The sequence below is a fragment of the Coturnix japonica genome, chromosome 14 (assembly GCF_054131305.1).
Source record: "Coturnix japonica strain WE chromosome 14, WE-NBRP24, whole genome shotgun sequence".
Taxonomy (NCBI): domain Eukaryota; kingdom Metazoa; phylum Chordata; class Aves; order Galliformes; family Phasianidae; genus Coturnix; species Coturnix japonica.
Window position 1 is genome coordinate 11,898,684 of NC_140676.1, and position 13,923 is coordinate 11,912,606.

Consider the following 13,923-nt stretch of genomic DNA (forward strand, 5'->3'; position numbering starts at 1 on the left):
GCACACAGGGCCAAGGCAGCTCTGAACTGGGCATGTAGAATCACACATGAGAGCTACACAGCAAGTCTCTGATTGTAAGCAAAGGGCATTTTCCACATCTGTAACTTGAAGAGGTTTGGCTAAACTTGTGAGTTAAGGACAAAGTTGGATCTGATGGATTTGTTACACACCCGAGCTCTGCATCCATCCCCAAACTGAGTCTGTGTTCCAAGAAATAAAGGAAAGATGGGAAAACGTCAGCTTTGAGCAGACTTCAGAACACTTTCCCCTTAGTGAAGGTGGCCAACAAGCACCTAAACTGAGCAAAACTGAATGGAGTAAGGTGAAACACAGCGCCGGAGGGGTGTGCTGATAGCACGGCTACACGGCCCCGGAGTTGTGGGAACCATGAAGAGGCTCTGAGAGAGCAGAGCAGCCCTGCAGCACACGGTGGCAATTCTCTAGCACTATTCCAGCACAACTGCAACACTGAGAGGAAAATAAGCCAGCTACGAGAGGCCCACGGCTACTCCTCTGCAAACACCGCACCAATTAGGAGAGCCACATTATAACTGAGTACGGATAAGGCCTGAAGGCAGCCCAGACCAGCACGGCGGATCTGTGCCGCCGCAGCCTCGTGCACGGCCCGGCTCGCTCCCTCCTGCGCCGCCGCTTCTTCCCGGCAGAACAGCCGCCTCCCACACACACGGACACGGCCGGCAGGGAGCTGCCCGCGGAGCGGCGGCCACAAACAAAGCCGCAGCCGTGGGCGGGATCGCCGGGACCGGGAGCCGCCTCCGCGCACGGCCCCGGGAGCAGAGCGGAGCCGAGGAGCCGCCCCGACACAGCGCCCCACACACACACAGCCCCACACAACACCCCATACACCGCCCCACACACCGCCCCGCCGCTGGGCGGCCCCACGGCCGAACCCCGCCCGCTGTGTCCCCTCATCCCCCCGCATCCCGCCAACGGAAGCCCCCCCCGCCCCGCTCAGGATCCCCTCCCGGCCGTGCTCCAAGGGCTCCCCCGCGGGCTCGCTCTCCGCCCGCCTCCTCGGCCGCCTCCCGCGCCGCGCCGTGCTGTGCCGTGCCGTGCCGTGCCGTGCGTCCCTCGGGCCTCACCTCGTCTCCGTGCAGCCCGAACACCTCCACGGTTGAGGCCGCCATTCCCGCACCGCCCTGCCGGCCCCGCGCGCCGCCCGCCCCGGCCTCACCCCGCCCCCGACCCGCCCCCGCCGAGCGCGCCCCGCTCCCGCCCCGCCCCGATTGGCGCACAGGAGGAAGGCGCAGCGCCCCATTGGTCAGCCCGCCGCGCCCCGCCCGGAGACACGCGCCGTGCGGCTGAGGGAGGCGCCGCTCCTCAGGGAGCCGAGTGTGGGCCGGGCGTCGTGCGGCCGAAGCGGGCGCGGTAACCGGCTCGTGTCCGTCTTTAATGCACCTCAGGGTGAGCCCTGGGGCTGTGTGCATTGTGTGCCGGAGAAACCGAATGGAAATTCGAGGGAAACAGATAGGAAAATAGCGTGGAGGTGCAGAAGGGATCTCACACTGCGCTCACAGTGCGGCCTTAAGTGGGGGCTTGGTGGAAGGAAGGCCCCGTTGTGTACAATGGTGCCTGCAGCCACGGCCGGGCAGAGAGAGCGGCCAGGGGGCGAAGTGAGCTGCCATGTGTGGAGTCAAACAGCTGCAGCGTGAAGGGCAAATGCTGCCTCACAAGGAACATGTGCGGCTGGTACCAGCCACCACAGTGTGCTCAGCTCAGCGACTGCCCAGCTGCCGTTTGAGGGACCTGCTAACAAAACATGGCGGTAAGAGGCCCGAACTCATGCTGCCCTTGGCAGAACTGTGCCTAGGTGGCAAGCCAGGCACCATGGGGGGTAATGCTCCCTGCTGGGTAATGCTCCTTGGTGCTGCCAGGCCCTGCCCAGGCTCAGCAGCCCTAAGCAAAGCATCTGCTGTTCAGGGAATAGAAGGTCTTCAACTCTAATTGTCTGGCTCTAGAAGATACGCAGTCGCTGACCCTCACAGTCAGTTGTGTCTTCTATTTACAACCTGAGCTACAGTGGTTTTTGGGAGTCAAGGCATTTCATGCATCGGTTACATTATGTGGAATCCTAAATGACCAGTGGGGGGTTGGAGCTTGGTGCTCCTTGAGGTCCATTCCAGCCCAAGCCATTCTGTGATTCTATCATCGCCAACAGGAAGTCAGTCATCTTCTCTAATGGGCCTTGCAGACCATTGCAGCCTCATCTCATCATGGGTTATTTTCCCAATTTACCAGCTGAGAAAGTGAGCAGATCTGTTTCTGCCAGCATCAGATTGTGCATGTTTCAAAGTGAATGCAGAGTGTTATTTATTAAAGACCATATGAGTGCACTTAAACTGGTGAGAGTCAGACCAGGTGGCATTCAGGCAGCCGTCTTTAGGCAAGATGATCTAATGAAAGGCCACTGTGGAGAAACCATGTCTCTGATTAGAACAGCTGGTACCATTTGGGGAAAAAAAAGACCCAGACATTCTTCTATTTTGTTTCCATGCAAAACCCACAGGTTGCCCAGAACTGAAGTTACAGCACAGTTGAAAAACAAGTCCATCAGCATTTGCCTGCTGTCCGTGTGGCTTCTTGTGCTTGATTTGCCACCCAAAGGAACCCAAATACCGGGTTAAGGTCTGCATGCATTTCCAGTGTAATCAAGAATTATCTTCAGTATTGCAGCAAGCCTCCAGCAATTCACTTAAAAGAGAATAAATTCAAGTTAAAGAATATTCTCTTAATAAAAAGAAAATAAAATGCAATGTTTGTTAACAAACATTGAGTTCTCATATGAGATGTCTCCACCGTTTAATGTTTTATGCTGTTATGCAATTACAGGCTAATAGGGAAAAAGAGCTTTTCTGAGAGACCTCCCTTTTCTTTTTAGAAATGGTTTGTTGTCAGCTGCACAGAATAACCTGCATTTGGATCATCTAAGTGCAGTGCAATGCTTTATCTGCAGAGCAAGACCATTAAAAACGTATGAATATTTAATCTTATTACTCCATCCTGATGGTGAGTTCTCGTCTGGTAGCAAAGAAATGCAACTTCTTTTGCCATCTAAATTAACATTAATTGACCTGAAGGGTTCAAAGAAAACAAAAACAAGGGACTTCATTTTCTATGGGTGAGATGATGGCATCCAGACAGACAGACCAAAGGTGTGCTCAGAGCTGTATTTACATCTACAATATTTGGTTTGCTTCTTTCTTTACACTAAATCCTTGTATGATCTAAAGACATCCATACATTCTAATACTGAACCGCTTTGAAGGCCAAACAAACAAACACAAAGCCGGCCTTGTTGTTAAGCGGGAAATGAGGCTGTAAAAGATGTTTCAGATTTCCATTGGGTTATTGTAATAAAACAACTTTGAGCTTAAGAATATATGTGAACAGTGGTCACAGTTAAGTTATAAAGGCTGGGATGATCAGTGACATCAAGGTATATTAACCACTACAGGATACAGATTTTCTATGAAGGATTTTAAATCAAGTTAGGTAAATTACCTTCATTGCTCTCGCTTTAAAACCAAAGGAATTAGAGGTGATTTTATTGCACTGACAAAACAAAACACCCGTATGCAGATGATACGCATTTAGATTTTTGTCCTATTGTCTTTGTTTTACTGAGTCATGTAATAGAAAATGTTACGATGAACCAGTCACGGTGTCACAGTGACAGGTAAATGGAAAACTACATACAGGAGGGAATTAACAGAAACAATATATATCACAAGTGAGTCACTGCTGTGACTAAGCTCAGTAAACACCTTTGGAGAGCATCAAAGTCGCAGTTTCTCAGCTCTGGTGGCACTGACTCACTGAGACAACTAATGTCACAGAGTTAAGAGCCCAAGACAACATTCTTCTTGGCTAAACAGTTAATTGCAAATATGTGCTGGATAATAGTTGTCAGGCACCACGGTAACACGATGCAACACTGATACCAAGATGAAAGCTGGAATTTTGAAAGCAAGAACTTCAGTCTGATGAAATGACCCCAGACAGAGCATTGTCTTTGTATTGCATTCTAACTAGGTAGGTCAGGTTGCTCTGAAAGTAATGCCTGCTGTCTGTTTGTGTGGAAACTACAACAGATTTTACAAGGAGCACAATAGCACAGTTTGTTGGAGCAAATTCTCAGCAACAGAGCACTTATTCAACAGTCACCACCATTGGCTGCGCGTTTTCAGCAGCCTCGAACAACAGCCTGAATGCCACACTCAGAAAAGTCTGCACCAGTGGAGGTGCCCCACTGTTTCACAGCTGCTAAGGTGGCAAAGCACTGACACCATCACCTCCACAGAGATCTCTGATCCCTCAGAGCTGCTGACATCTACAGCTCTCAATGGAACAAGGCGGGGATATAGGAAGGGAAAGACATACAGCAAGAAACATCATTCTCCATTTCTGTGACCAGCTCAAAAGTTTACAAGCAATTCCAAACATCTTTGGATTGATGAGCAAACCTGCATAGTAATAAGAGCAACTATAGGGGAGGTGGAAAGATATTCATTCTGTGCGTGTGCGTTTGAACAAAGTGGTAAACACTTGTCTGAATCACCACTGAGATGTTATTTTTCTGTTTTCAGCTGGAGAGGGAGGAGCTGCCAGAACAGAAACATGGAGGTGCTGAGCTCCAGGCAACTACTGTCACCTTTCCCAGCTTAATTCACCACCAGTGATCCCATGGTTAACACAGTCCACGCGGCTATTTGTGCCTACAGCTCAGCCTTCTGTAGCATTACAGAAGTAAGATCTTTCTGGACATTATGTGTTTGGGTTTTTCTTTAAATACTTCAAGATTATCATTCTGTGTGCATGTGAAGCAGTCCATATTAGATACACTTTGCTAGTAGCTAAGACATTGCTAAGATCAGAGGAAGCTACTTTTCTACTCCCGCACTCCTGTCTTCTTACACCTCTCTTTTCTTTCCAGAAGTTAATCCCTGTTAGAGTAGATTTCAGTTATTCCAGTAGCACAAAACCAGCTGTCTGAACAAGGCCTCTTGGACATGGGAGCTCTGTCCCCCCTCTTCTGTGTGTGTAAAGAGAGATTGTTTTGATTTTCAAAGCAGTTTGAAACAGAAACAGAAAGCACTTTGTCCCAGCCAGAAATAGTAATTCCTTACACACAGCTTTTTCAACAACACATTTCAAAATGTCCCCTCTTGTCTCAGGGCAGGCAGGAACTGACTCTGGGAACTAGTTATCGCTGCCCTTGGAACAAGCATCCTGTCGAAGTACTGATATGGAGAAGGCAAGTTAAAGAGTTGAGAGTATTTCTGTTGGAGAATGGAGTTGATGAGTGAGTGCTTATTGAGGACTTTATAATAGAATACAGCTATAGAGTTGTGGCTTTTTTTGTCATCTCTGAGAAAACAAGGATATTTGAGAAGAGGAAGCCCAATAACTGTAAAATAAACATGCTGAGAAGCAGAGATTTGTAGGGACAGGCTGTTAGCTGCCCAAGGAAGGCTGCAGTGACCTCAGCAGCTTCAGGTTCACTGAAAACTTGATTCTAATTTGCATCATGTGATTTACTATTGCAGATAGGCAAAGTTTCAATGACAGTAACTTAAAATAATCCTTTGAAAAGCAGCAGTTTATTCAAAATAAGATGACTATTCAAGATGAGCCACAAGGCCAAAAATGGAAGTTTTTAATAATTGCTGAGCTGAGGCATTACCAGATATAGCAAACAGGTAGGCAGGCCCAGGGAGAACACACTCAGCAGGAGCCACGACAAAGCAGTTGGAAAATAGATACGTAGATGTTCCAAGGCAACGCATTGTGAGTACTTGCGTCACTGGGAGGGTATCTCTTGAATATTCAACACACGTAGCAGTAATATTATCATCTATTAAGAACATTCTATGGTTCTGTCACCTTTGGGTTGTAAGTGTTCATCACTCTACATTTTCTAAGCAAACTTCTCATGTCCTCAATTCACTTTTCACTGAACTAGCTTTGCTTAGCTAGTGTGTATATATATACACACATACCTACACATGTGTATATATATGTACACGTGTGTATATATAGAAATACGCAGATGTTAACTAAAAGATTTGCACCAAAATCCACTATCCATACACAAAACTATCACTCAGACCAACATCCACCTGGGGATGCCTGCAACACTGAGGAGCTGTGCACAGCTCTAAGTAGCACAGCTATCACTACTGTGTCCCAAGGTTCTCAACCAAAATATTACTTTCACATTTGCTGGTAAATTTCAACTCAGTTTCAGCTGAAAGTCAAAGCCGTTTTTGTTTTCCCTCCCAGAATGTAATAAGTATGGCCACATAAGCAACTGAAGAGGGATAGCTGCGGAACTGGGGCATAAAGCCAACAGTTCTCTGAAGAGAAGATGGTTCTGAGAGCACAGGCTGCACAAGGTTTTCAAGATTTACTTGCATGCTCGGCTTTCAACGCGTGGCTGGGCTCAGGTCAGTCCAACTGCACGGCTGTGGCCAGAGCTCTGTTTCAGTCCCACCTTAACACACATTTCCCACATAAAGAAAACAATCCAGAAGTCGTATTAATATAAAATGTTTTTTATTGTTTTTGAAAACATTTAAAAAACAATTTTTGAGCACTTTCAATAAAAAAAATAACTGAAATGCTACTGCAATATTCAACTACTGTAGTTTCAGCAGTACAACAGACAACAAAACACTGCGGGAGAGAGGGAGAATGGGATTTCCTGCATTAAATGAAAATGTAGTACAGGGATTTCTTTTTTTTTCCTTAGGGTGCAGTTAATAAAGCACGGTATGGTACAAGATTATTATATGAACCTTGGATGCACTGCACAAGAAACGCTTTCCTTCTTTTCAGTTCAGAAGTCAGTGCTTATTGCAATTATCTGCAAATTATTTACTTCATGAATTCGTATCATGATAAAACGATGCAAAAATATCTCTCAACACCCGAACAATAAAAAAAAGAATCCAAAAAAGGAACATACTCAACAATAACTAAGCGGAATTAGTTAACATAAAAAAGTAAGTAACTTGTGAATAACTATGCTCACCTGGTTAACACCGAACCAGCTTCAATACAGCAAAGAATAAAAAAGAGTGGTTACAGGGATATATCTAGTACTGTACAAGATTAAGTCATTAACACTCATGCACATTTTGTGATCATGTATTAACATGGTGAAGCAAACTAAACTTGATTTTTCCTGCTGTAATATTCTCGTTTAAGAGAATAAGAAATAGAAATATCTCATTGAGATCAATGCACATTGCTACATAAGACAATTTCACCTGTCACTTTTAATGACATTTTGCCTTTTAATAATGAAACACGTTCCATTTTTTTCTGTTTTACTTTTTGTGGGTTTTTTTGTTTTGTTTTTATTCTTTTATTTAAATCTGTTGGCCGTATTTGTTGCATTTATCCTAAGGAATGTGCCTGCCACAGGTTCAACAGAATATTAGTGCAATACATGAACCCAGATAGTTTGCTGGACTAACCAACCAATCTTAAAGTGTTTGCTGCAATACTGTACACAGTGTACAAGTTCACTAGTTTGTATATTTTAGCAAAAACTGCTATCAAAATTATTTGTCATCTTAGTTGGAAGCCAATTATGTAAACAAGGGGTCAGAACTGTCTCGTTTTCTTTGTTCTGGAGTGTCTGACAGACAGGCTTCCATTTGCTAAAATCATGGAATCTTCCTTTGGGTGTTGCATACTTTGGTGTGCAGTAGTGCTCTGTCTCAATGTAAAGAACTAACTAGCACTAAATACAGGGACCTCATAGAACATCAGTTATAACACCAACACACAAACACTGCTAAAAGGACATATACCAATGTACAAAGCTGTGTCTATGCCTTGGATTTCACTTGAAAGAACCCTTACTGAATAGAACACTTCTTCAATTAAACGTACATTTGCTTTAAATCCACTGATCACAGAATATTCCTGTTAATTAAACCACTTGTTAGGTTCAAAGTAATGCTTGTATTTAAAAACAATCTAAAAGGTACTTTAAAAACCTTTGGTGACGGCTGCATAATTTAGAGAGCATCAGCTTCAAATCTACTCTTGTTTTTAGTAAGAAATGTTCTGAAAAACTAGTGGAGTTAGGTGAGAACTTGTTGACACCGAGCCCACGTCAGTCTCAGCAACACGGGGGCCAGGCCAGCACATCGTGAAGATGTAGAGACTGCCACAGCACAGGTGGAGCTCGAGTTCTCCCCTCCATCTCCACTGGAAAGCAGAGTTCACACGTTCACTGGCACTTCGCACAGGGTCAGAAAAAAGAAGCACTGAGCGTGTCTCAGACCCAGCCAAGTCAACAAGGTAAGAGGATGGTGAGCCATACCTCTGGCTAAAGGCCATGGACAGGTATGCAAATTCAAGTCCTGCCACTGGCAACTTGTGTCTAAAGGAAAAATGGTTCCAGCCTCACTGCAGACACCTAAAAGAACCCTACTGTGCAGTTTTTAGACTCCTAACCTCTTCCTTAACTAACTAAAAAGGGTGACCTGGTCTTAAAACAAACCACACCATTGCATATCCCTATGTTTCAAGGAGCAATCCAAACTCTCCAAGCCTGTTCCTAATGAAGCAGCAAAACTTCTGATGCAAGCACAGTGAAATCACGCTCCCTGTAAGGTGCTACAGTTTGTCACAACAGTTTTGTCCCTGAAGAAGCAGCCACAGACTGGTGGTCAATCAGGGCAAGAGCAAGAGAAGGCATGATACACCAGCACCTGAAGTGACAATGCAGCAGCACAATTCAGATCAGCTGTCAAAAAAGCTCATCAGTACTGAGATCAAGTCCTTAGCAAAAACTGAAGAAACAAATGACCGCTAAGTCACTTTAACAAACAAAAATCAAAAACAAATAATAATCTGAGCATCTATTCCTTAATAAATCTTAGGGGGGCTTGTTGTGCCTTCCCATTCATAAATTTATGACCTCTTATCCAAAGAAGGAATGCAAGAGAGGAAAATGTCTTCTGCTCTGCTTTCAGTTTGTCAGTTCACAAGAGAAATAACCAATCCTATACTGAGCTTAAGGGATGGTACTGTAGCATTCTCAGAACAATTATTTCTTAACAGCCAGCCTCTGCAAATCCTCTTGCCAGCATCAGGGCCATGGCTGGTCAAGCACCTCTCCATCATCACAGAGACTCATGCCATGCTGGTAAATCAGGCGGCCATTTTTGTTTTGGTTCAAGTGAACTGGTGAGTTAGAAGTTGAAATTCCATTTTCAAAGAGGGGCAGCTGGGGACGTGTAACAGAAATCAGGTTCATCGGTCCTCTCAAATCATCTGGTGAAAACTGAATTCAGGCTTCTAAAACCAGTAAGCACTTTTAAAATAAGTTTCATCCAAAGTGAGCTCACATCTATAAAGTGCCTGGCAGTATTATGGCTCTATACAAAATATTTTTAGATCCACCACGTTTTATAATATTTTAATCATCTTTTATTTAAAAGAGAGCAAGACAGGCTCAACCTACTGAAATAGAGAGGAAAGAACATCTTCCTACACTCTCCACTATGTTAGAAAAGAGCAAACTTAAAAACCAATCTTTAAAAATAGTATTTAAACGAGCTCTAGCAGCTCTTATCTAAAAAAGAGAGGGAAGATACCACGTCACTTCTTTACCTTCCATAAATAATTAAATAGTACCTATCATTTTAATATGAGGGGTTACTCCTAGATTAAACCTCAGTGCTAAAATCTTTTCTCACTAATTTTACCTGACATAAAAACACCGAAGTGAGAAGTAAAATATCAAGTACGGCGTCGGAAACATTAATGGACAAAACAACTACATAGATCTCTTTCTGTTAAATAAAAAATTAGTGCATCTTTCTTTTCTCCTTGATCACTCCCGCTTCCTGTCATCTCTTTTATCTCTGTGTTTTACTAGAGATATAAATGGCACCAGTTCACCACCAGGCAGTACTCAACACAGCTACAGTGACCAGGCACCCGTGGTTCACTGGTATCCACTGCCTGGATATGCCCCACATACCTGCAGGCACCCTGCATTTCAGACCTGAACGACAGAGGTCAGGATGAATCACGTACTAGAAGTAACGAGCAATACCAAGTATGGAAAGCCTACCTATGAGCTCAACTTCAAATCCTCCCGCTGCCTCAACCAGAGCTGTTGTTGCTATTAATCACTTATTTACTACAACAAGAAATGCTGAATGGGAAACACTATCAAATTAACAAAGTAATACTGGCTCTTTGATGGCCCAATCACCTTCAGAGATTTGTTTCGAAATTGCTAAGACTGCCCTTTCTCTGCTGAAGAATGAGCAGCTGGTACAGCAAACTCTTGTTTGTTTTTTTTAAATGCCGCAATACATAGCAAGTGTTTCTGCTGCAGGAGGCACTTCCATTAAGACAAATACAATACGTCTGTCTTTTACATACAGTGTGCTACATACATACTATAAAACAATATTAACCCAACATTTCAACAGCAGGATGATCCTTGCTCTCCATCCACTCAAAACCTGATGTATTAATTGAGTTCATGGATTCGTTGCAGATTTGTTGAAACAAGGGGTCATTTTTTAATTCCTCCAGTGTAGCATCATCGTCTTGTCCCTGCTGACGACCTGGATCAAACAGTAGATTTGTGTCTAAAGTGTTCAGATCGTTAATGCTGCCTGAGAGTTCGGAAGACAACCTGATGTCGCTGGGAAAGACAGATGCAACGCTGAGATCTGATGCCACCTGATTCACCAGCTGCTGGTTTGTTGGCAGACTGTCCTCCCCTAAAAGGTCTTTTACAGTGCTGCTAAAATCTAACTGCTGTTCTCCGATGTCTGATTGTGCTTGGTTATCTCCAGAAGAAAAACTGATCTGATCGGTGCTGCTTTTAGTGAGGTAATTTGGTGTTTGGAATTCATAAATTGAAGTGCTGGAATTGATCATATTCTGTGGGTTGGCACTAGGAAAAGCGGTGGACGTCTCTAAAATCTGAGTGAGATTCATCCTGGCCGTGTAATTTGAGGGCATGTTGTTCATTCCCAAACCTCTCACTGCATCATCGCTATCAGAATCCAGTTTGTTTAACAACACATTGGTTATTTTTTTAGCGTTTGTTTGTTTCTGAAGAGATGGGAAGGCCGTCTGCATCATCACAGTCAATGGGACTGACTGGCTTCTCTGCGCTATATTATTGGCACTAGTGTCTGCATGGATATTAGTAAATACGTTGTGAACTTCAGGAGTCACCGGACTTCCAAAAGGTGCCAGGTTGGAGCGTGGTATATTGGACACAGGATACACGGTGCTCCCACTGAGATTACGCTGACGATGGACAGCAGGGCTGACGCTCCGGCATCTCAGACTGTTGTTGAGAGAGGAACCGGCTCCTTTGTTGTCCAGAGGAGCAGGAACTGCAAAGCCCTCCTGCTTGGTGGTGTTACTTACAGGGGCTGCCTGGTGCTGCACAGGTGAGACAGGAGTCACACGGCCAAAGTGAGTATCATGGTGGCGTGGCTGAGATTGGTACGACTGGCCAGGAACTGCAAAAGCATGAGGTTTCCTGAAGCGATCTTCCACCAGCTCCTGGTAGCTCGGAAGAATGCCATGGTTCGCAACAGATGAATTGCTAACACTGCTGTACCCGTTATTCATCCACTCAAGTTTGGTTTTGTCAGGGTGGGTAGCCATAGGCCGCTGCATTGGCTTCACAGGGCTGCTTGAAACAATGCTGGCATCGTGGTAAGCCATACTGGAGCTTATGGGAGTAAATGCAAATGGGTTCCGGCATTCCACAGGACTTGGAGGAACACTGCTGCTGCAGTTTGAATGTGGTGTGCCAATGGGTGTGTGCCGGCTGCTTCCTAGAGCACTGTCCACAGGAGTCGTCTGAGCCAGCCTGGAACAGGGGCTCTCGCGTGACACGTTCTGAGATCCAGCAATCATTTCAGAGGTGGGCGTTGGAGTAGGGGTGGGGGTGGGAGTCGGGGTAGGGGTGGGAGTGGGAGTGTGAATTGGAGTGCTGTTATTATGGATCGAATGGTAGAAGTGTGTGCTGCTTGGGTGGGATGACACAGGGGCTCCTTGAGCTGCTGTCTGACTCTGAAGTGCCATTCCTAGACAGCTGCCGTAAGCATGAGAACTGTTCATTGACATTTGCTCCTCCATGAGCACCAGCTCCTCCACAATGCTGTCCTGGGTTAGGTCATCGTCAAAGGAAAAGAAGTTTTCATTTGACTGAGGGACTGTATGTTCAAATTCTTTCAGCTCAGACTGCAGAGGTAACTGATTTGAAGACTGTGCTTGTATTTGACTCAAGGAGGAGTCTTGGATCTGGCTCTGTAACTGCTGGTTGTACACATCCTGTTGGATACCCTCACAGTGCACTGGCTCCCACGCAGGCTCCTGTAAGTCACTAGAGCCAGAGTGTCCCGCAATAGTCATAACACTGATATCTTGCTGCTGTTCACAATTCACAGATGCAAAATCAGAAGTTTTGGTGATATGGTGCCAAGCATTTGAGTTAAAGCTGCCATCAGATTTTGAATCGCTTTCTATAATAAACATGTTTCCTTCCAATTTCACTTTTATATCTGGAGATGATGCTGATGCAAGCTGCTGTTCTAAAGTAGAATCACTGGTATTTAGATCAGCACTCAAAGAACAGTCTGTCACTAAGTCTGCTGGAGCTGCAGAAGGTACAGGTACATTGACAGGTACCTGGCTGGGAACTTCAACAAGGGTGGTATTGTCACTGTTAGCTAACGATACAACCTTTGGAACCTTCGTAACACTGTTTGCTTTTTGACTCTCCTCAGCATTGCCAGCTGAAAGCTGCCCCACCAGTGGTTTCTTGACAGGCGGTACCTGGGAATCCTGAAGCGTAGAGGGCTGTCGTTTTCTTGGACTTTTAGTGCATATCTTGTCTTTAATTGAAGACTCACCAGTAGGAGGTGAATCAATGCTGGTGCTGGACAAGTTGTGACTGGCAACAGAGAGCTTCAGAGTGCTTTGATTATTGCCTGCTGAAGAAACCGGTGTGATCTCATTGGACTGCATCTTGTATTTGGTCCCTGCTTCTTCAGCTCCCTGATCACAGCCCTTAACTGGTTTTGCCTCCACGACACCATCAGCTGAAACCTTCACGGTTGCAACCTCGAAATTAATCTGTTGAGCAGGTGGCAGGTCAGGGGTTGCCTTTATGGATTTAGATGTGTCTGAGCTCTCCTGGCCCTGTACTGGGTTCTCATCCAGCAGTCCTTCTGGTTCCATTTTGATCTCAACTGCAGATGCAGCCACAACAGTGCTGGGTTTGGATCCTGGAGACTGAAGTGAAACAACAGAACCGTTTTTGATCTGTGGAGTAGTCCTCCCCTCTTCCACTGCTCCTGTACTACTATTAACTGAAGGCGTCTGTTTGACGGGCACACTGCTGCTGCTCGGGGCAAGAGATATTGCTGTCATTTTTACGACGTTTAAGGAATTCACGTGTGGAGCTGGCACAACAGTCTTGATTGGGCTACTGGTAAAAAGCACCGTTGTGGGAGAGCGGATGGTGAGAGCACTGGTGTTTGCTGGCTTCGGTAAGATCTGCGGGTAGCGATGTCGGGCAGAGCGGTCACCAACTGGGCTGGCAGGAACGTTCTGGGGAGTCTTTGGTGACTGCTTGACTGATTGCATGTGCTGAGTGACCACCTGAACATTGAGTGGCAGGACCTTGTTGTCAGATGATCCCATAGGACTTGGAGATGTCACCAACTGCCTGGTCCTTGGCACCTGTTTAGAGAGAAAAAAAATGGTGTGGCAATGAAGCAAGGAAGTCCCCAGAGTCCACAGACCACTCCATGTGTTTCAAAGATTAAGGACAATGCAACTCAACACACCAAAGCGTGTGCACCAGCAAATGTCATTTCAAAACAAAGCAAG

The 13,923-nt window shown here is 45.4% G+C and overlaps 2 protein-coding genes and 1 long non-coding RNA gene across 5 annotated transcripts in view; 1 reads left to right on the forward strand and 2 right to left on the reverse strand.

The window, feature by feature from the left end:
* NEDD4 (NEDD4 E3 ubiquitin protein ligase) overlaps positions 1-1,187 on the reverse strand; it is a 54,254-nt gene extending 53,067 nt beyond the window's left edge. Inside the window, exon 1 of the mRNA XM_015872798.2 lies at positions 1,104-1,187. Within this exon, the coding sequence (XP_015728284.2) occupies positions 1,104-1,148 (45 nt within the window). The 5' untranslated portion in view covers positions 1,149-1,187. The remainder of the gene's footprint in view (positions 1-1,103) is intronic.
* A 123-nt stretch (positions 1,188-1,310) lies between these two features.
* On the forward strand, positions 1,311-7,577 carry LOC116653933 (uncharacterized). Its single transcript, XR_004308596.2, has 2 exons — positions 1,311-1,786; positions 4,608-7,577. It is a non-coding gene; the product is annotated as an uncharacterized LOC116653933 (long non-coding RNA).
* Positions 6,560-13,923, reverse strand: part of RFX7 (regulatory factor X7) — a 75,056-nt gene continuing 67,692 nt past the window's right edge. For all 3 annotated transcript variants that reach the window (XM_085515570.1, XM_085515569.1, XM_085515568.1), the window contains one exon: positions 6,560-13,773. In XM_085515570.1, the coding sequence (XP_085371696.1) occupies positions 10,468-13,773 (3,306 nt within the window). In that variant the 3' untranslated portion in view covers positions 6,560-10,467. The remainder of the gene's footprint in view (positions 13,774-13,923) is intronic.